This window comes from Neoarius graeffei, chromosome 3, assembly GCF_027579695.1.
Source record: "Neoarius graeffei isolate fNeoGra1 chromosome 3, fNeoGra1.pri, whole genome shotgun sequence".
Classification (NCBI taxonomy): domain Eukaryota; kingdom Metazoa; phylum Chordata; class Actinopteri; order Siluriformes; family Ariidae; genus Neoarius; species Neoarius graeffei.
The window spans coordinates 14,651,648-14,675,289 of NC_083571.1; the positions used below are offsets into that span (position 1 = coordinate 14,651,648).

General features: G+C 44.7%; 1 protein-coding gene across 1 annotated transcript in view; it reads right to left on the bottom strand.

Moving 5' to 3' along the window:
- Positions 1–23,642, bottom strand: part of man1a1 (mannosidase, alpha, class 1A, member 1) — a 370,371-nt gene that overhangs the window by 272,898 nt on the left and 73,831 nt on the right. Inside the window, exon 2 of the mRNA XM_060916425.1 lies at positions 8,622–8,718. Within this exon, the coding sequence (XP_060772408.1) occupies positions 8,622–8,718 (97 nt within the window). The remainder of the gene's footprint in view (positions 1–8,621; positions 8,719–23,642) is intronic.

The following is a 23,642-nucleotide window of genomic DNA, read 5'->3' on the forward strand; positions in this document are numbered from 1 at the left end:
GGCTGCCTGCCAAACATCAGCTCATATGGTGAGTATCCAGTGGTGTCGTTCCTGGTGCAATTGTATGCATGGACTAACGGCTTGACAAAGTCCCTCCAGTGATATTTGTCTTTTTCTTCCAGAGTACCAAGCATGCTTAGGAGCGTTCTGTTGAATCTTTCGACGGGGTTGCCGCGTGGATGATATGGCGTCGTTCTCACTTTCTCTGTGCCAATGAGCGAGCATAGTTCTTTTATGGTGCGGGATTCAAAGTCCCTTCCCTGGTCACTGAGTAAACGACTTGGAAATCCATAATTCACAATGAAGTTGTCCCATAACGCTTTCGCAACTGTGTTGGCTTTCTGATCTTTTGTTGGAACTGCAATGGCATACTTTGTAAAGTGATCTGTGATGACAAGGATGTTTCTGATGTCTCTGTTGTCAGGTTCAATACTAAGGAAATCCATGCATACAAGTTCCAGGGGGTAACTAGTTCGGATGCTTTCCATGGGAGCAGCATTCTGGGCATGCGCCTTCCGTCTCACACACCTCTCACACGTCTGGCACTTCAGCTCAACAGACTGGAACATCTTCGGCCAGTAAAACCTAGCACGGGCAAGGTGGAGAAGACGCTCAGCGCCAAGGTGGCCAAGTTCATCGTGGAGACCATGCAGTGCTCTGGCCCGATGTTTAGTGGGTAAAACCAGTTGATGGACTTCAGTGCCTCTATCCAGACATCTACGGAACAGTACTCCATCTCGAAACTCAAGCCTTTTCCATTCTCTAAGGAGTAGCTTCGTTTCCAATGACTCAGAAGATAAATCTTTGAAGGTAGGCTTCCGCTTGCTCTGGACAAATCTAATCACACATCTGATGGAGGGGTCTTCCCTTTGGGCCTGGTACCAGTCACTATGAGTCATTCCGGGGATAGTGCCTTGCCCTGAAGACTCAAAGTAATCTGGAACGGCAGACGCATCAACAGCCAAGGACTCAGCAAGGATGGGGGATTCTGGCAGCAAACATCCGTCAGCTGGGACAATCATGGAGTGGCGCTGGCATACTGCAGAGAGCATTTCACCAGAGATCAACTTGCTATCTTCGTTCAAGATCCGTTGCTTCATCTCCTCGATCCTTGCTTTCTCTTCCCTGAACTCTTCATCCTCTTCAGATGGACTCTGCGGTCTCCTGGACAACCCATCAGCATCTTGGTTGCTGATCCCCGCTCTATACTTGATGGTGAAGCGGTATGTGGACAAAGCAGCCAACCAGCGATGGCCTGCTGCGTCAAGCTTTGCAGATGTCAAGACATACGTTAATGGGTTGTTGTCAGTAAGAACTTGAAAATCAGTGCCATAAAGATAATCATGGAATTTCTCACAGATGGCCCACTTTAAAGCTAGATACTCTTGCTTATGGACAGGATAATTCTGTTCACTTCGGGACAGCCCTCGGCTGGCATAAGCAACGACTCGGAGCTCTCCATCTTGTTCTTGGTAGAGAGCAGCCCCAAGACCATCACGGCTGGCATCAGTATGGAGGACATAGGGAAGGTTGGGATTGGCAAAGGCCAGGATAGGTGCTGAGGTCAATTTATCTATCAGAGTTCTGAAGGCAGCTTCACATTCTCGCGTCCATTCATCTCCAAAAGGCAGGGTGGGATTAATGAGGGATTTTGTCTTTTCTCTTTTGTAAATCTTTCCTCTCTTCCTCGGTGGCACATATCCTGCTGTTAGGCTATTTAGTGGCTTTGCTATTTTAGAGTATCCTTCCACGAATCGTCGGTAATATCCAGCAAATCCTAAGAAGCATTTGAGCTCTTTTCTGTTGGTGGGACGGGGCCATTCTTTTAATGCAGCAACTTTACTTGGATCTGTATGGACTCCTTCAGCATCAACAATGTGACCAAGGTATTTGACAGAGGTCTTAAAAAAGTGGCACTTGTCTGGGGACAATTTCAGACCATATTCTTTAAGGCGATTCAACACTTTCATCAGTCTGGCCTCATGCTCTTCTAATGTCTCTGAAAAGACAATAAGGTCGTCCAGAAAGACTAAAACTTCGTTCAGGTGCAAGTCTCCGACACATTTCTCCATAAGTCTCTGGAAGGTACTTGGTGCATTTGTCACACCTTGAGGCATCCGGTTGAACTCCCAGAAACCTAGAGGGCAGACAAATGCGGTCTTTTGCTTGTCTTCCTCTGCAACCTCGACTTGGTAATAGCCCGACTTCAGGTCCATCACAGAAAACCATTTTGCACCGCTGAGTGCAGAGAAGGTGTCTTCGATGTTGGGAAGAGCATAAGCATCTTTCACTGTTCGCATGTTCAATTTCCTGTAATCTACGCAAAGTCGAATCTTCCCATTTTTCTTCTTGACAACAACAATGGGTGATGCATATGGACTCTCTGACTCTCTGATGATCCCAGCATCTAGCAGTTCTCTGAGGTGTTGCTTTACAGCTTCTCTGTCGGAGGGGTGAATGGGCCTGGGTCTTTCTCTGAAGGGAGTGTCGTCTTGAAGGCGGATGTGATGCTTGACAGCAGAGGTATGGCCATGGGACAGGTCATCGACAGCAAAGACCTCTGGCATGCTGTTCAGCTTCTCTGTGACTCGTCTCTTCCACTCCTCTGGAATAGGGGAATCTTCAAGGTCAAATTTTAATCTGTTCTCAGAATGGGAAGCATCAGGTGTTAACTGTTGTGGTTCAGAAGGCATCACATACTGTGCAGCCATCAACTGAGCTATGACTTGCCTTGGACGCAGCATGACATCCCGGTCAGTCACATTCCTCAGGACAATGGGAATCTTGTTTGAAGATCTGTGTGGGATCTCTTGAAGGGCACTCTCAACAAACACACCACCTGGTAATGACGACCATTCTGGGGACTCAATCACACATAGGGAGTGTGGGGGGTTCTTTGTCATTCTGACGTCACCAAAGACGGACACTTTTCCTCCTGCGGGGATGGAGATGGAATGGCGCCCATGCAGCTTGATGTTACAGGCTGAATTCTCTTCCTGATGACTCAAGGCAACATGCTGGAACAGCAGGACACAGTCACGATTAAGGTCAGGTCCTTGCAAGAACTCTGGCCCATGCTTTTCCATACCTTCTTTGTATAATCTATCTAAGACATTGGTTCCAACCAACAGGGGAATCTGGGTGTTGAAGTGACAGTCTGGAACGATGAGGACTAAAGAGGAGATCTGCTCAGTGACGCCAGTAATGTTGCCCGGAAAGGAGATGAGGGCTTGGATGTAGCCTTTATAGGGGACATGTTGACCACCTGCACCTTCTATCTGGAACAAGGCTTGAATGGGCTGGATGGGGATGAAGGACAAGTTGTTCATGTAGAATGTCTCTGAAATGGTGGTGACTTGGGAGCCAGTGTCGAGGATGGAGTCACACATTATTCCTTCAATAAAAACAGAGGCAGTGCATCGGGGCCCTACGAGTCCATGGGGGAGGAACTGATCATTCTGACACTGATGGTGATTTTCCTTTCGGTGTGTCCTCCTTACAATGGCATCGAGAGGTTTGGGACTCATATTCTGGCACTGAGCTCCTGAACGTCCCGAAACAGGAGCTGCGACTCGTTTAAAGGCATGGATGAAACTGTGTGCAATCTTCTATGAGCTTCACGTTTTCTTTTCAGCTCCTCATTCTTCTGGTGGACCAGAACAGGGTTGGGGGCACTCGAACAGCGAGCAGCAATGTGGCCATCTTCACCACATTTAAAACAGAACCAAGGCTTTGGGAAGCGAGGAGTATCATGACGAGGCATGGAGGCATTTGTGATCATGCAGCTGGCTTCAGCTGGGCTCATGCTTGGCTGTGGCCTCACATTATCTCTGGTGGACAGAGTGGCAACCTGGTTGCGCAGCTCTGATATCTCATTAAGCAATTTCTTTGTATCATCATGCTTTTCTTCAACAGGTGTGTCAATGCTGTTATAACAGGTGGGTAGGCCATATACTGTGTGAGCGTGTGCCATAGCTTTTGTGCTTCCCATGTGTTTTTTCATCCTGTCCATCTTGGCTGCACGGCGGTCTTCTTCGGTCCTAAGCGAAAGAAGCAGCTCAGGAAAAGATGGTGGATTGCTCTTTTTCTGTTCTAGCTGGAGTCCAATAAGTAAGGAGTGGTCCCAGCACCCTCTGCAAAACTGCCTGAGTAACTGTCTGTCTGACTCTTCAAGAAGGATTCCCCCTCTAGAAACGACCTTTGTGAGAAGAGTCTGAAGTCTGAACAGGTAGTCTGATGGCTTCTCTCCAGCATTTTGGCTTGCATTCAAGAACTTGGCAAACAACTCTTCTCCATCTTCCACCACACCGAAAGCCGATTCAAGCTGATTCACATATGCGTGGGGGACTGAAGTGATCCCAAGTGGCTTGACCATATCCGCAGCTGGGCCAACCAAGCTCTCCAAAATCTTTCTCACTTTCTGTGAGTCAGTGACATGGGCATCACTCAGAAGCAGCTCGACTTGACTCTTCCAAGCATCATAATCTACTTCGCCATTGGGCTTTGGAAGTCTTCCTGAGAAGGTTCGGACTTTGCTCTGACCTGTGTATAAGGGTGCTGAATCATTCCTGATGACATGCTCTACAATGACTCTCTGGACACTGGGAGGGTTTAAAACATCACTGCCAAGGCTCAGTGGACTATGTACAGTTGAGTGATTACTTGAAGGGAGGACTGAAGGAGGCCGACTATTGCATTGGGAGCCCATACTATGAGCAGCTTCAACATTCATGCCGTTCTCAGTGTGTGGCATTGGGCTACATCTTGGGGAGGGACCACTGAGCGTCTTCTCTGAAGCTTGTGACTGAATACGCCTCAGCTCTCTTTCCAGGATGCTGGCATATCCCGAGGTGGCACTACCACCTATGGCACTCAATTCTTCAAGGTACTGGTGGGCTAGCTCTTTGCCTAAATCTTCTTGGCATATGTCTCTAATTGTTCTCACATGCCATAAAATGGCTGGATCATTGGGACTGGGTATATGACCAAGGGTATCTGGGTTGATCTTAGTTATTGAGGTTTCTGAAGCATAAACTATCAGTGCCCTACCATTGGGTTGACCAGGCTCATCAGGAATTCTAATGCACTTTGAAATCTTGCCATTTTGTTCGAAGAAGCTAATTATCATTTCCTCAGTGCTTATTTCATCTACACCTACTACTACCAAGCAGCATTGCCCATGTACTCCATAACGGTTGCAAAGATCCATATTAGACTATGGTGAGCTCTTATTTCAAGTAGGTAAATAGAACCTAATGAGGCGTGGTCAAGGGGTGTGGTATGTGGTCTTAAACACTAGTTAACCAATCTCCTGGCTGGCTCGCCAACTTTCTGTAACCCGCACGACGAGGGAAACAACCTGTGCTTGTGCGGGAACAGTCTAACTCCAACTCTAGGTTCTAAGGAGACTGGTTTAGGTTATGGCTAGACCACAGTCAATTACTCACCCCAAGCAACACACAGCACTCACTGATGTCAGAATAATAATACAATAAATATTTATTCACACAATAAATTAGTTCATTCAAGGGAAAGTCATTAAATTTCTACAATAAATAATATTTAGTGCAATAAGGTGCAAGTAAGATCTATCAGTGTGAAACGTGGATAGTAAAAGTGTCAGTCAGAAGAATAATACGCTAAGTTTTGTGCAAATCACTGAAATCCTATTAAATATATGTTATATATATATATATTAAAAATAGATAAGATACTCAATATATTTAATATATTTTAGTCCTATTTGATATCTAAGCCTACTTAAACTATCTTATCATGGAATACTAAACTAATGATTGTGATCAAGTGTTTGATGTGTGTGTATGTGTATGTAACCAGAGAGTACCACCAATAAAATACCAATATCAATATACCACGGGGGTGTAACCCAGGAATGTCATACAAAAAATATCAATGTAAATCCACTACAATGTACCATGGGGGTGTAACCCAGGAGTATCATACAAAAAATATCAATAAAAATATACCTTCTAAGTGCCGGCACTATTTATCCACGTAGTAATTACAAGGGCTCAACAAGGAATGATAACAAAATATTCTTAGATATTCATAGAAATATTCATAGGAAAAAAAAACCCTATGAGATCTCAAAATAATCAACTGAATAAAAAAAATAAACCCAAATAAAACGAGTGCACTCAAAAGAAAAAAAAAAATTTAAATTAAAAGGAATGATGACGTCGGATTCAGTCCTACCACAGTAGCAGGGACAGTGGACGTTGATGGGGGACAGTTCAATCAGAGGAAGACAGGGGGGTGTGCAAGGGGAAAATGATGATAAGGTGGGGAGTGCAGATCAGGGCTCCAGGGGTTCCAGGTAAAGATGAAGGTGATTCGGGGGACGTTTCCAGGGGTACGGAAAAACCAGTCTGCACAGAATTATACAGACTATTCAATTACTATTAAATTCCATTTCATTTAATCACTACAGTAACCTTTCCTTATCCATGTTATTGTTGTCATTACGGCAACATACAAAACAACAAATAAACTCATTCTTACGGCACATCTCCGTAAAGTCAGCTACCGGAGATTGCTGTCTTGCTAGACCGACATTGTTGCTTAGAAACCATGCTAGCCAGAGAGCTAACTGTCCAGCAACGTAACTGTCACTGACCCATACTGATGAAAATATAAGACACTCAAAATTCCTAAAATACACAAAAACCTACTAAACCATAAGGTCGAAGTCCATTCAGAGTATCCTGACTGGTTTTAAGACTATGTCATGCCAATTTACCATGTAGGAAGCTTATAAGGCTCACCAGGACCTGTTTACAATAACCTAGCTTAGCTTAACATATTAGTATAAGTTACAAAGTTAATAATTTGCTCACCAGGATATCGGGTAGGAAAATCAAGCTCACGACGATCTCGGGACTTGATTGCAGGACATAAATCTATATTAAAACAGGGAGTTTTAATCTATTTGTAATAATTGGTTATATTAAGAAAAACATATGGGAATATCATTAGAGCTAGAGACTCATCGAAGGGAAGGAAGTCGATAAAAAAGGAAGGCGTTGAAGATGAGGATCAAATGGGGGGAATCTATTTTCTTTCTATTTGTTCTACTTTCTTCTTTCTTTTCTGTTTTTCTACTTCTACTTCTTCTTAGTCATTCGTTGGTCTATCGTGTCTGATTGAGCGTAGTTGGTTTTCCGCATCTGGTTTGATTCAAAACATTCTATGGCACGCTCTAGGGACTATCAGGAAATTCTTAGCACAATAAAAGAATTAAGGGAGCGTCTGAAAATGACATGGGTTACACGCGCTTCGACAGCGCATTGATACCTTCACTCGGAGTTGTACCATTTTTTTAGACAGGGCGGACGGACCAGGGCATTCGCCTGCCTGGCCGTGCCCGACGAGGAGCGCTCTCGGACGGCTTGGGAGGCAGACGGCAGCCCCTCCTGGAAGTGTGGTTTTACCATGGGCCTCATGCGGTAAGGATTAGTATTATAATTTTGGGTGTATCAATTATTGATTATCATAATTCTGACTCGTTTCGCCATTTTGAATGTTTTCATCTCGGACTCTGGAAGCATTGTATCTCAATCAATCTCGAAAAATATCAGCAAAAAAAAACTAGATTGCAACGGACTTTAGCTAGATCTATGATGAACTTTCAATGTATGATACAAAAATAATACTTCTTTCAACAGATCATTAGCCTTTGAGCAGAATTGTTTTTAACTTACCAGGAAGTGTTATCCAGCCGACCGCTTTCAGTTTCATGGGGATTGAATGAACTCTCACTCTCAGAATCATCTGACCCGTCAGAGTAAAGACAAGATCCATGTTCATGTGAATTTCCAGCTATCGGTTCGAATTGATAGGGTCTAACTTCACATCTCTGTGAAACATCGGGAATATCACTGTCGATGGTGTCCATTTCGGTAACCTGTTTACATTAGATTCCCAAGCGCTGGCTCCTTGGAAAGTTTTTGTGACGTCACGGGTCACGTGACCACCTAGCTCATTAACGAATCCTTGTTTTACGCTGATGTATAAAAAAGTTGAATAATGTGATGATTTTCACATTTTTGATGCCCTGCAGTGATTTAGATGGCATTTCTTATGTCCTTTATACATAATTATACCCAGAAAAAAATCCATGTCCAATATCCTTTAAGGGAGACACTTTTTAACAGGTTCACCCCAACAAAAGTGTGTGAAATGCTATATGGCACACATTCAAAATAAATTGTATGGCAGCCAGATTGACACACTTGAGGAAACTTGCAAATATCAAACAAATGCTCCAGGCAGCATTTTCTGCTGAAACCTACCGAAGTGTGCAGAGAACTATTTCTCTGTCAACACACAGGTCATCTTTGGGCAGTAAACTTTCCAAAGTTTGAAACATTTGAGACAAATCAAATCAATACAAAAATCAGCAAACAAAAAGGGTCCGTCAGCATTTGGAAATTCCACCAGGGTCATGCTGAGGTTTGTTCTGGAACATGAAAACTAAAAACACACCAATGAAATATAGACTTGCGGCTCTGCCTGCTGCTCTGAGAGGCACAACTACGAGCCACTGTAGGAAAATGAATCATGCTCATGACAAGAGAGAAACGGCACACATATATACTCACCAAACAGATTACTGGAGTGGCCTTGCTTGGAGACGGGCCGCAGCTCATTGGAGCCCCAGGCATAGCGCTTGTAATTATCCCAAGCAAACTGCATCATCTGAGGAGGGAGGAAAGGAAAAGTAGGGAATGGTTTAGAAGATCTCCTTGGAATTAAAGCAAAAAGAAATGCTTCGTGAAATAAGCCATAACTAGGCACTTTACAGCATGCCAGTATGCCATATTTGTAAAATCGAATGCCTTTCTTCTTATTTCACTCGTGTTTTCCAGACCTTGACCAAAAAAGCTCCAATTTTACTGCCATTATTAAATATTGCTCTAGCAAATTTTTCTCTCAACCCAGCTTCTCAAGCTTTTAATTCTACTAAATGTTGATAGAACCATAACCGAGTAGAAATAAGCAAAGACGATGACGATAATGGAGTCTTTTGCTCCCAGCATCAAAGAAGGTCTCCAGACATTCAGATGCACAGCATACTACACCGATTAAAGGAAGACATTGCTGAGCAGCCTCAAGGAAAACATCAGTGACTTCAACTAAGGCCCTAAAGAGATACACGCGGAGGTGGTGAATCAATATTCAAAAAAGAAAAAGCAAAACACCTACACCAATGACCAAAAGGCCAATGTATAAAACAGCCTAAGAGTTTCATAAAGCAGTGGAAAGAAGAAAAACAACTGAAAAATGTCATGAAGGTCCTTGTAGGGCTGACAAAAAAGGTGGGATTTCCCTATCTGGCCATCCAAGTTTTCAGAAAAAGGTTATCATACACCAGACACAAGTCTCAACCTCAGTCTGATAGAACATGAAATTGATTTTTCCCCGCCAAAACATCAGAACTTCTTGTTCTTTATGGTCATCCTGCAATTTCTCTAGAGGTCTACAAGCAGAGCTGTCAAGGCAAACTCTCCACAAATCTCTTCTCAATGCTTTCCTGCTGTTTCAGTCGACATGAAGTCATTTGCAGCACAGCGTGTGATTCAAACACCAACCGACTGGCTCCACTGAAATTAGATCAGTTTATCGACTGCTAACTTAACTCAGACTGCAGCTTAATCAAGGAGCTGCCTCTGCTTTCCTGCATTCCTTGCTCAACTCCAACCAGAGAAAAATTGAGAATTAACTTAGCAAGTAGAAAACGAGGTCCAAAATTGAGCTGCTCTGAAAACACTGGTGATCAGTCAGGAGTCCTGGCGAAGTTCCTCCAGGCCTCCAATCTCCCTTAGACAGCAGATAAAACTGTAAACTCTATTCTTGATTTCTTATTTGGGGCTGGGAGGATGCTAGCAATATAAAACGGCTCATTATCCCTGCATGATTTTTTTTTTTTAAATCATGTAGATCCAGAAAAACATTTGCCCTATTATCGGTAGATTTCTATTTAAAATCCTGATGATTCCCCAACCAATTAGTGGCTGGGAGCTCAAGAGAACAAAACCGGCCTGTACTCTCAGAGAGGGAGGGGTTGCATAATCTCTCTCCACTGGCAATTACCGCAACGCTAGCCAATCACGGGTGTCTGTGAACACATGCATACAGAAGTGGGCAGACAGCACTCTTGTCAGAGTGTGTTACACTACCCCATAGCGCTGCATGAGCAGGAGTTTGAAAAGATGCGATCGGCTGGGGTCACATGCTTCAGAGGAAGCAAATGATGGGGGAATGGGGGAAGCCATGGCCTAATGATTAGAGAAGCAGTTTTGGGACAAAAAGGTCACCATTTCAATTCCCTGGATGAGAAGGAATGTCTGAAGTGCCCTTGAGAAAGGCACCTAACCCCAGGCTGCACTAGGTATGTTGTACGTTGCTCTGGCTTTGAGCGTCTGCCAAGTGCCTATAATGTAATGTAACCTTCGCCTTCCCTGGTTGGCAGCTGTCGTGAGATGGGAGGAGACCTGTTTGGTGGGTTTGAACTGGCTTTGACTAAATTAGGGAGAATATCGAGCGGGGGAATAATGTAAATCAACAGGGTGGCTTGAATGTGCATTCAGTCCCCACAGATCTTGAAAGAAAGGTGTCCAGTCGCTCAGAGGAAACCTTGGGCATCAGAACAAACCAAAATCCATGGCATATTACATTACATTAATGGCATTTAGCAGACACTCTTATCCAAAGCGACGCACAACATGCAAAGAGCAGCCTGGGAAGCAGTTGGGGGTTCGGTGCCTTTCTCAAGGGCACTTCAGCCATTCCTTCTCGTCCAGGGAACTGAAATGGTGACCTTTTTGTCCCAAAGCTGCTTCTCTAATCATTAGGCCATGGGCTTAATAAAGCATAGCTGTTTCTTTTCATTGCAATAATTAAAGCAAGGTGCAGAGAATTTTAATACCTAGCTATATTAATACGCCAAATACCAAGTATTCTTATTAGGTATGCATTTGTTGCCTGTCTGTGCCATGCCAGCTGAGTAACCTTCATCTTTCGAACAGCAGCAGACACAGTTGATGTCAAACAGTGACACGGTAATGGGACAAGTGTCGTTACCGTGGTGTCAGTGATTTCATATGTCCTGGAAGAAATTCTGAGACAATTTGCTGCCACACAAACACAAGCCGAGAGAGACAAGAATCCTCTGGGACGGATTGGGACTAACTGGTGCCAAGCTTGGAAGGAAAGTACATCAGCCTGGCTCAACACTATTGCAAAAACCTGCTAGAACCAATGATGTGAGAGCGCTGAGTTAATCTCTCTACTATTCTCTTCATGTTTGTCTCGATATGATGTGGGCAATCAGCTGTGCAGAACGAATAAGAGATCATACAGTCTCTGCAGGGATAAGAGGATGCAGAGCACCTGCTTGTTCCTGTGTAGCCACTTCCAAGTACACAGACAGCAGGACTCTCTAAAGCAATTTCCAAACCTGGAGAGGTAATTTACAGAATTTTATAAGCATGCTGTAACAAACCTCATGTTTTCGCTGTGTGATAACAATTCAAGTTTGAATTAAATAATCAATTCGCCATCCTTGATAGTTAATATTGGGCAGAAATGTCTGAGAATCACATCATAGCCCACAGAGACAAATTCTCTCTGCGCCGAAGCCTCCTATCTCTTTCAGTTTCTGTTGTTAAGGCCAATCTGTTCTGTGTGAAAAGGGGGACTTTGTACAGACTGTGTTGTTTCGGTCAAGAAAGGTGGGCTTGCCAAACAGGATTTGGACGTGAGGGAAGAAAGTGAATGGGCTTGTAGTCCAAGAAAAGATCTGAGAGAAGTGCTTTGTAGAGAGTTCAATTGAGAAAGCATTCATGGGAGAAAGAAGGAAAGAGAATGAGTTCATGACAAAAAAAAGAGAAACTGAAAACAAGAAAATCAGGCTTTGTGGTTTTTTCGTGGCAGAGGGAGGGAAGCAGCATTGTGGTTTGAACTGGATGCGTAGAAACAAGCAGTTCCACATAAGGGAAACTAAAATCATATTGCACGATAACCTTTGAGACTTTTAATTCTTTGCATATTTTATCAGCCAGAATGGCAGCATATGACCAGATGTTGTAGCTTTTTTGGCACTGTATTAGTGTTTCTCTTTTCTCCACTATGAATTTGCTGTCTCAAATTTGTCTCATTTTATTGTCTGCACAAGTTTCTCTGCAAACACACCTATATCCTAGATTCTATAGCCTCAGACTAAGCTCTCCAACTCACCCCATGTGGTTCCCTGGTGCCATGGGTGAGTCATAGACGGAAGCATCAAGCCAAAACCATTTGTCTATTTACAGAAACGTGATCACGTTTCTAAAATTCGAAAACAAGCCTAATGTCCTTCAGGCTTTGGAGTACTTTTACTTGTGGTCTTCCTGGGACAAACGGGACTTCTAGAATAGGTGAGAGCAGAAACAGAAAACTGAGAAGACACCCATTTTCAGCTCGACACACATGATGCAGAAAAATGTGTTCAGAGCAGGCAGGTTGTGTCAGGATGGCAGGAAGATGGATTTCCTTTCATTCAGCTATCTAAAATTTGGGCATCTGTCTTCATCAAGAAACATACAGAATCACTAAGCACATTACGCAGATTGAGTTTACCATAAAAATGAAATTACGTTCAAGGCTGCGGAGTTGGCTTATTTTCATAACAAGCTTTGTTTAAATATGAGGCTAATTGTAGGAGTCCTCTAAAGCCATGGCCTAATGGTTAGAGAAGCAGCTTTGGGACCAGAAGGTCGTTGGTTTGATTCACTGGACCAGCAGGAATGGCTGAAGTGTCCTTGAGCAAGACACCTAATCCCCAACTGCTCCCCAGGCTGCTCTGGATATGTTGTATGTTACTCTGGAGAAGAGTGGCTGCTAAATGCCTGTAATGTAATGTAATAAAAACAGGCATAAACCCTACATCATACTCCAAGCTAAAACGAATACTCAGGTGGAGATTTCCATCACCTTTTCTGGGTCACTTATGGCACTGGTATGAAACAGGCAGTCAATCTCAAATTCAATTCAGTGGAATTGTGAGTTTATGCCACGGCACTGATGAATTCTTGAATCTAATTGGTCATAAGGTGTTGATTAACTTTCTGTAACTTTGGCAATAGTCCTGGCAATAAGTCAGATATAGTTCTAATACATTACCGTTTCTATAGATCATTCTCAGGGACTCATATAGCCCACAGGGAGAAAAATAAGTGATTAGTGAGGCAATAAGTGAACAGGAACTAATGAAGAAATTTGTTTTACAGGGACCGCATAGTATTAAGAGCATTTGTATCATCTTTAATCTTCTTTTAAAACTTAATGCTCATGATTGAGTGATGCAAGACATGCAGATGAGACACACAAGACAGCAAAATTCAGTCTCATGCCTAATCTCAACTTATCTCCAGAAGAAACAAGGTTGGAAATTTGTCCGTCTTCTGCGCCTTCATCTTCAGGCAACTTTATCAAACCATATTTTTCCACAGTGTAGAAATCTGTAATCCTCTCATCCCATTCCTCAGCATGTACAAGCTGCTCACAGCGGGCAGGCACTCCCCTTCCGCTTTAAGAAGACTCTTAACCGATTGAATGAATGTGTCTTGATCTACACCACTGATCTCAATGGTACTAAGGCACAAGAAAGCAAACAAGAAAACACACCGACTGGATTTAACATCCTAGAGAACCGAGTCATCGCCCACATACAGCTGTAGAGGACCACAGATGAGATGAGATGCGAAAAAGCAGGAACAATAAAAACCCACACCAACTGGGCATATCCTTCATTCTACCCTTAAGTTCCAGTGTAGCATCACATCTGTAACTCCATGATGTCCCAAATGCCTCAGCTCATATTCCAAACAGTAGATATAAAAAGTCTAACCCCCCTGTAAAACTGGCAGGTTTTTGTCAAGTAAAAAAAAAAATGAAGCCAAGATAAAGTGCTGTGAAAAAGTATTTGCCCCCTTACTGGTTTGTTCTATTTTTGTATATTTGTCACACTTTAATGTTTCATGTCATCAAACTAATTTTAATATTCGATAAAGATAGCCCAAGTAAACACAAAATGCAGTTTTCAAATGATGATTTCATTTATTGATGGAAAAAAAAAAAGTTACCCAACCCTACCTGGCCTTATGTGAAAAAGTAATATCAGTTGCAGGATCCAGGGGTACAAGATGTATACTGTGTATATATTGTTAAAATATGTAACAACAAAGAGGGCAATAAAATCGGTACTGCTCACACAGGTTACTAGAAGGGAAAACAACCAACATGTAATTTTTTAGCGAGTTTAGTATTTGGAAATTTGAGCTAAATTCCGATGTAACGCATAACATAAAAGCCGCTCACCAACAGAACTTTTATTCACTATTTTTAAAAAATGCATCAATTTTCTTCAATTTTTGAATTAATTTTACACTTTGACTATTATGCTAACAATATATAGACCTAAATTGGAGAATATGGAACTCAAGAATTAAAAATTTCAAGCAAAATAACAAAATGCATTATGTAACACTGTTTTTAATTATACTCATATATAAAATAAATCACGAAGTTTTAATTTCATACAAGCTAAAGTTTTCATCTCATCTCATTATCTCTAGCCGCTTTATCCTTCTACAGGGTCGCAGGCAAGCTGGAGCCTATCCCAGCTGACTACAGGCGAAAGGCGGGGTACACCCTGGACAAGTCGCCAGGTCATCACAGGGCTGACACATAGACACAGACAACCATTCACACTCACATTCACACCTACGGTCAATTTAGAGTCACCAGTTAACCTAACCTGCATGTCTTTGGACTGTGGGGGAAACCGGAGCACCCGGAGGAAACCCACGCGGACACGGGGAGAACATGCAAACTCCACACAGAAAGGCCCTCGCCAGCCCCGGGGCTCGAACCCAGGACCTTCTTGCTGTGAGGCGACAGCGCTAACCACTACACCACCGTGCCGCCCACAAGCTAAAGTTCTGTTCCAAAAAAATACGCAGGAGTTCTCATACGATTTATTTACTGTTTGCGAATTTTCAGCTTTCTACTTCTGATAACAATTCCAAAATTACACTGAATTCTCAGCCCCGAACACATTTTATGCAGATAAAAATTACAGGAAAGCTCAGCCATTTTGCTTTGAAAAATGCTTTCTTGGGATCGTGTACAATGCGTTTTAACAACAGCAAGGCCTGAACTGTCATTCTCATATCCCAAATGTCCTTTTGGTACTAAATCTTCTTGATTCCATCGTAAACAACTCCCAAAATTACACATTTTCGGAAACCCTGAACACACATTTCGATCAACAATGTCTAAGAATTGCTTTGGCAGTATCAATTTACAAAGCAAGCGAGCGTGGAAAACAAAAAGATTCGAATTTACTTCTTCTCTGCTCACTTCGCAGCCATTTCTTCTTCGTGTGAAGGTCTTTGATTAACTGTTAGAGGGGGGCTAATATAATAGTACCCCTTTGTGGCAGTGGGGGCGTGGCCAAGCAGCAGTTTGTGAATGGAGGGCGGGGTTGGGGAAGGTAAATGGCTAAGTCATTACACCTGCTGTCAATTAATGTGTGTGTGTGTGTGTGTGTTGCAGGGATGAAGCACAAAAGGAGGGAGAGAGCAGAGAAGATGCTCTCTCTCCCGACCACAACGCATGTGTGTGTGTAGTGTGTGTGATAGTGTGAGTGAGTAAAGCTGAAAAGCTAATATAAGTGAATTAAAGAAGTGTGTATGTGAACATCAACTCTCGCCTGCCGCGGTTCTGTGCTCCACCCACATCAGGAACTGCTACAGTGGTGCCGAAACCTGGGACGCACAGGAGGGAATCACCCCATGGAGTCCTCCCCATTCGAAGAACTCATCCTTGCCCTCACTACCACACAGCAGAACCAGCATCAAGCACTGATCGCCCTCTGAAAGGAACAAGAGCAGTGCTTCAAAGCCTTGATGCTGGCCCAGCAGGAAGATCGCCAGGCGTTCCGGCATCTGCTCACGTCGGCAGGGGCGTCAACCATCACCGCATCCAGCACCCTCACAAAGATGGGCCCCCAGAACGATCCGGAAGCGTTCCTCGCCCTCTTCGAACAAGCAGCCGAGGCATGGGGGTGGCCGCTGGAGCAGAGCTCGGCGCGCCTCCTCCCACTCCTGACTGGCGAGGCGCAGCTCGCAGCACAGCAGCTCCCTGCTGACAGCCGACTGGTGTATGTTGGCCTGAAGAAAGCCATCCTGCAGCGGGTCGGCCGCTCCCCGGAATAACACTGCCAGCGCTTACGGTCGCTGGCATTGGAGGAGGTCGGCCGTTTGCATTCGGCCAGCAACTCCGGGACGCCTGCTGGCGGTGGCTGAGGGCAGAAGATTGCGATGCCAATGAGATCATCGATCTGGTGGCACTGGAACAGTTCATCTCTCAATTTCCGGAAGGAACGGCGGAATGGGTCCAGTGTCATCACCCGGCGTGGCTGCAACGAGCCATCGAGCTGGCGGAGGACCATCTGGAGGTGCCTCCGACGGCAGGCAGACGAGGCGTCTCTCCTCACTTCTCTTCTCTCTCTCCTCCCTCAGTCTCTCTTTTCCCCTCCCCACCCCGTTCCCCTACAACGGAGGCGGCCCGGCTCCCCCCCAGCCGGCCCGTCGCACCTGTGGTATCCTCCCATCTTCCTCTTCCGTCTCTGTGTTGTCTCCTCCTCAGGTTAGTGACTCCCATAACACCGGTGCAGAGGGGAAGCCTGGACCGGTGTGCTGGCGCGGCGGGGAGTCGGAGCTCCGCAAGGGAGGTGGGAGCTCCGCAAGGGAGGTGGGAGCTGTGATCTGGATCCCCGACGGATCCCCGGAAGCTAGTGTGGCATTGACTGGGGAAGCTGTCACAGAGCTGTCTACGTCAGCACAGTGCCAGAGCAATACAAGGAGTGAGGAGCACCCCGCCCCTCCTCCCTCTCTTGGGGATTTCCCGTTAGAGCAGTCGTGAGACAAGACTCTGTGGCATGCGTTTGACCAAGTGAGAGTAATCAATGGTCAAACTCTCCAGCCAAGCGCGACACCGGCCCTCCCTTATTTCACTATTATTAAGGATAGGTTGTACCGAGTGACGCAGGACACTCAAACTGGAGAACAGATAACTCAATTATTGATCCCAAAGAGCTGCAGGGAACTCATATTCCATGCGGCTCACTTTAATCCCATGGCTGGACACTTGGGGCAGGACAAAACACTGGCCCAAATAATGGCCCGGTTCTATTGGCCAGGGATTCACGGGGACATCCGTTGGTGGTTTGTGGCGTGCCGTGAATGCCAATTAGTAAATCCTGTGGCCACTCCAAAAGTGCCTTTGCGCCCTCTCCCTTTAATCAAGACCCTGTTTGAGCGAATTGGGATGGATCTCGTCAGGCCATTAGATCAGTCAGCACAGGTATATCGCTTTATTTTAGTTCTAGTGGACTATGCAACGTGATAATTGGAAACAGTGCCTCTCCGCAATATCTCAGCATGCAGTATTGCGGAAGCAAGCTTCCATATTATCTCCCGGGTCGGGATTCCGAAAGAAATCCTGACAGACCAAGGCACTACATTTATGTCATGCACACTGCATGAACTGTATGAGTTACAAGGGATCAAGTCTATCCGCACCAGTGTCTATCACCCACAAACGGATGGCTTAGTGGAGCGCTTTAACCAAACACTCAAAAACATAATCCGGAAATTTCTAAGTGAAGATGCACGTAACTAGGATAAGTGGCTCGAGCCCCTGTTATTTGCAGTACGAGAGGTCCCACAAGCCTCCACAGGGTTTTCTCCATTTGAATTATTATATGAGCGTAAGCTGCATGTCATTCTGGATGTGCTACGAGAAAATTGAGAGGAGGGACCTTCGCCTAGCAAAAACGAAATTCAGTATGTTCTTGACTTGCGTGCAAAACTCCACACCCTCACGCACCCAACCCAGGAGAATTTGCAGCAGGCTCAAGAACGTCAAAGCCGGCTGTATGACAGGGGCATGCGCCTTAGAGAGTTCACGCCGGGAGACAAAGTGCTCGTATTATTGCCCACGTCAAGTTCTAAATTAATCGCCAAGTGGCAACGGCCCTTCGAGGTCACATGGCATGTCGGGGACATCGACTATGAGGTGAAGCGAACGGATAGGGAGCGGAGCATTGCAAATTTACCACCTCAACCTTTTAAAACACCCGTGGTGTTGGCATCGGTAGTCCCGGAGAAGGCGGAGCTGGGGCCGGAGGTAAAAAGGACAACATCTCGAACCACTCCGGTCCCTTGTGGAGACCACCTCTCACCGGCCCAACTCACAGAGATAGCCAAGTTGCAAAAGGAATTTTCCGACGTGTTCTCACCCCTTCCCGGTCGTACCCACCTCATAGAACACCACATAGAAACGCCCCCAGGGGTGGTGGTGCGTAGCCACCTTTACCGCTTGCCTGAACACAAGAAAAAGGTGGTTCGGGATGAACTCAAGGCCATGCTCAAAATGGGCATAAATCGAGGAGTCCCACAGTGACTGGAGCAGCCCAGCAGTCCTGGTGCCCAAGACCAACGGGTCGGTCCGGTTCTGTGTGGACTATAAAAAAGTCAGCGCGGTGTCTAAATTTGACGCATACCCAATGCCTTGCATTGAAGAGTTGCTTGATCGGTTAGGCGCTGCTCGCTTTTATTCGACACTGGATCTAACAAAGGGATATTGGCAGATCCCCTTGACTCCTCTATCCCGAGAGAAAATGGCCTTTTCCACACCGTTTGGATTACACCAATTTATCATGCTCCCTTTTGGGTTATTTGGGGCGCCCGCTACGTTCCAGCGGCTCATGGACAAGGTCCTCTGCCCTCACGCTGCCTATGTGGCCGCATATCTAGACGATATAATAATCTACAGCCGTGATTGGCCGTGGCACTTGGAACATCTGAGGGCCGTTCTAAAGTCGCTGAGGCATGCAGGGCTCACAGCTAACCCGAAAAAGTGTGCAATTGGGCAGGTGGAAGTACGGTATTTGGGGTTCCACTTGGGTCATGGGCAGGTGCGTCCCCAAATTAACAAGACTGTAGTGATTGCGGCCTGCCCGAGGTCCAAGACCAAAAAGAAGGTGAGACGGTTCCTGGGGCTTGCTAGCTATTATCGTAGGTTTATACCTAATTATTTGGATGTCACCAGCCCGCTAACCGATCTCACTAAAAAGGGGGAAAAGCTGCACTGTGTAGGGGGCCACTTTTGCACTCCCCTGACTTCTCTCTCCCCTTTATTTTGCAGACTGACGCATCGGACAAGGGGTGGGGGCCGTTTTGTCCCAGAAGGTGGAGGGTGAGGCGCGCCCCTGCTGTACATCAGCCATAAACTCTCGATGCGTGAAAGCAAGTACAGCACCACTGAAAAAGAGAGTGTCTTGCCATCAAGTGGGCAGTCCTCGCCCTCCAATACTACCTGCTGGGGCGCCCTTTCACTCTGTTTGGACCACGGGCCCCTCCAGTGGCTCCACCGCATGAAGGATACCAATGCGCGGATCACCCGTTGGTATCTCACCCTCCAGCTGTTTAAGTTTGAGGTGGTCCACAGGCTGGGGGCACAGATGGTGGTGGCCGACTTCCTGTCCCATAGGGGGGAGTCAGCTTCAGGTCGGACAGTTCCCCGGCCTGAGTCGGGTGGTGGGGGTATGTGGCAGTGGGGGCATGGCCAAACGGCAGTTTGTGAATGGAGGGCAGGGTCGGGGAAGGTAAGTGGCTAAGTCATTACACCTGCTGTCAATTAATGTGTGTGTGTGTGTGTGTGTGTGTGTGTGTGTGTGTGTGTGTGTGTGTGTGTGTTGCAGGGATGGAGCATAAAAGGAGGGGGAGAGCAGAGAAGAGGCTCTCTGTCCCAACCACAATGCATGTGTGCGTGTAGTGTGTGTGATAGTGTGAGTGAGTAAAGCTGAAAAGCTAAAATAAGTCAAATAAAGAATGTGTGTATGTGAACATCAACTCTCGCTTGCTGCGCTTCTGTGCTCCACCCACATCAGGAACTGCTACACCCTAATAACAATAGATATGACGAACAGCCTTGCTAAACATTGTGTGACTAGCGAAGATAGCGTGACGTTTTACACTTCGCTTGCAAAATAACAATATCACACTGGAAGATTCTACGAATTCCATAGTTATTTGGAGAAAAAAACAAAAGGAAAAAAAGAGCTCAAAGAAAAGAGAGTATTATGAGAAAAACCAGGAGGCACTGGCTGAAAAAGCAAGGGAAAGAATGTGAACGCTCCGTGAAAAGGGAAAGCAAAGTAAAATGGATCCTCACATGCAAACACGGACAGAGGTACAAAGACCAATTGAAATGCTGCCCTAGCGTTAAGAGACAATGTTACAGACATGACATACAAACTTGACAACAACAGACCATTGTCTATGCGAACACAATGAGAGCTATCTATGGTGACCTAAAGAAACTCAAGAGGCATAAAAATGAGCTATTCAAGCTTATGCCTAGCCAGCATGAGGAAATAATGTCTTCTTTTTAGAAATAAAAATGAACTTGTATGATTTCTGCACAAGAATGCAAATCTCATCTCCTCTAGCCACTTTATGCTGTTCTACAGGGTCGCAGGCAAGCTGGAGCCTATCCCAGCTGACTACGGGCGAAAGGCGGGGTACACCCTGGACAAGTTGCCAGGTCATCACAGGGCTGACACATAGACACAGACAACCATTCACACTCACATTCACACCTACGGTCAATTTAGAGTCACCAGTTAACCTAACCTGCATGTCTTTGGACTGTGGGGGAAACCGGAGCACCCGGAGGAAACCCACGCGGACACGGGGAGAACATGCAAACTCCACACAGAAAGGCCCTCGCTGGCCACGGGGCTCGAACCCGGACCTTCTTGCTGTGAGGAGACAGCGCTAACCACTACACCACCGTGCCGCCCAGAAGGCAAATCTTAGACAATAAATGTGAAAATATCAAAAAAGACCACATCCACAATGCATTCTGGGTATTAATTAAAATTAATAGATAATCTCTCAAAATGACTAAAATATTTGTTCTCATGATTAAATCTAATAAATCAATATTCTGATGACAGATAAGTGACTTTGTGAAATTGTTAATTTTTCTCATATATTACACCTTTGTACCCCTGGCTCCTGCAACTGATCTAAATACCCCCCTCAACCAATCAACCTCAACCAATCAACCAATTAACCAAATTTAATTGATAATTAGGTTCAATTTCACTCACCACACCCAGGCATGATTACTGCTAGACCTGTTCAATCTAAATATCACATAAATAGAACCAGGCTGGCAATGTGAAGTAGGCTAAAAGATGCTGTGAAATAAAGAATTTCAAGAACAGATATGCAACAAAATAATTTAAATCTATCAATCTGGAAAGGGTTACAAAGCTATTGCCAAGGCTGTGGGACTCCAGTGAACCACAGTGAAGGCCATTATCTACAAATAGAAAAAATTTGAAACAGTGGCAAACCTTCCCAGGAGTGGCCGGCCTTCCAAAATTCAATCAAGAGTGCTTTGACGACTGATCCAGGAGGTCACAGAAACCCCCCGATGAACATCTAAAGAACTGCAGGCTTCACTTGCATCAGTTAAGGTCAGCATTCATGATTCTACAATAAGGAAGGCACTGGGCAAAAAAAAGTCATCTATGGGAGAGTTGCAAGGCGCAAACCACTGCTGACCAAAAAGAACACAAAGGCTTGTCTCACATTTGCCAAAAAGCATTTTGATGACCCCCAAGACTTTAGGGATAATATTCTGTGGACTGATGAGTCAAAAATAGAACTTTTTGGAAGACATGGGTCCCAGTACACATGGCGTAAGGCTAACACAACATTCCAAAATAAGAACATCATACCAACAATCAAACACAGTGGTGGTCGTGTGGTCTGGGGCTGCTTTTCTGCTTCAGGACCTGGATGACTTGCCATAACTGATGGAAGCATGAACTCTGCTCTTTACCAGAAAATCTTGAAGGAGAATGTTTGCCCATTAGTTTGTGACCCAAAGCTCAAGCACAGCTGGGTTATACTGCAGGACAATGATCCGACGCACACAAGTCCACTTCTGAATAGCTCAAAAGAAATAAAATTAAGGTTTGGGAGTGGCCTAGTCAAAGTCCTGACTTGAATCCAATTGACATGCTGTGGCAAGACCTTAAACGGGCAGTTCATGCTCAAAAACCCTGGCATGTGGCTGAACTGAAACAATTATGCAAAGAACAGCGGGCAAAAATTCCTCCACATCGATGTAAAAGACTCATTGAAAGTTATCGCAAACGTTTAAATTGCAGTTGTTGCTGCCAAGGGTGGCCCAACCAGTTATTAGGTTTAAGGGGACAATTACTTTTTCACATGGGTGATACAGGTTTTGATTAACCCTTTACTTTTAATAAATGGAGTGATCATTTAAAAGCTGTGTTTTTGTGTTTACTTACATCGTCTTTACCTTATATTAGACTTAGCTGGATGATCTAAAACATTTAAATGAGATAAATAAGCAAAAATGGAAGAAATCAGCGGGGGAGAATACTTTTTCACAACACTGTAAATCATGTTAGAACTTTTTCCATCCTCAGTGTGAAATTACAACACATAAAAATTAAGTGAAAAACCATCAAACATTACAGGGGAAAATAAGGGGGAAAAGTTGCAATAACCTGGGTGTATAAGTGTGCACACCCACCCTTTTATAATTGGGGATGTAGCTGTGTTCAAGCTCATGTTCAAAAACAAAGATCATGCAGCTGTCAGTGAAATTATTCTGATTAACCCCAAATAAAGACCAGCTGCTTCTATAGGATTTTCTTAACATCTTAGTTTCCTACAACTGCCGAAGCTATGTTCCGTAAAGACCTTACAGAGCATTTATCTCACTTGATGAAAGATATCAACCAGAAGAGGGGTGTAAAAGACTTTCCAAAACACTAGACGTATCACCATGAAGGCTGTCATCATCAAGTGGAGAAAATGGGGCACCACAAGAACATCCCTCCGAAATTTATAAACGCACAAGACAAAAACTTATGAAGCAGGCTGCCAAGAGACCTATTACAACATTAAAAGAGCTGAAGGAATATCTGGCAAGTATTGATTACTCTCTGCAAGTGATGGCAATCTCTCGTATTCTCCACATCCAAGCCCAACTAAATCACCTTAATGAGATGGTTTAATGTGGAAAAATGTGTTATGCTCTGATGAGAGCCATTCCAAAAGTTATAATAATTCCAAAATACCAAAAGATATATTTGACACAAAAAAGCACATCACCAATAGAACACCATACCAAAGGTGAAGCATGGTGGTGGCAGCATCATGCTTTATGCCTGCTTTTCTTCAGCCAGAACTGGGGCTTTTATCAAGGTGGAGGGAATCATGAATATCTACAAACACGTCGATTTTTGTACAAAAGATTCAGACACCTGCTAGAAAGCTGAAGATTAAAAGGAAATTCGCCTTTGAGCACAACAATGACCCAAAGCATATACATACAAATCAACAAAGGAATGGCTTAACCAAAAGTGTTTCTGAATGGCCTAGCCAGAGGCCAGACCTGAATCCAACTAAAAATCTGTCAGGTGACCTGAAACGAGCCAGCGTGGGTTTCCAGAAAGCCTC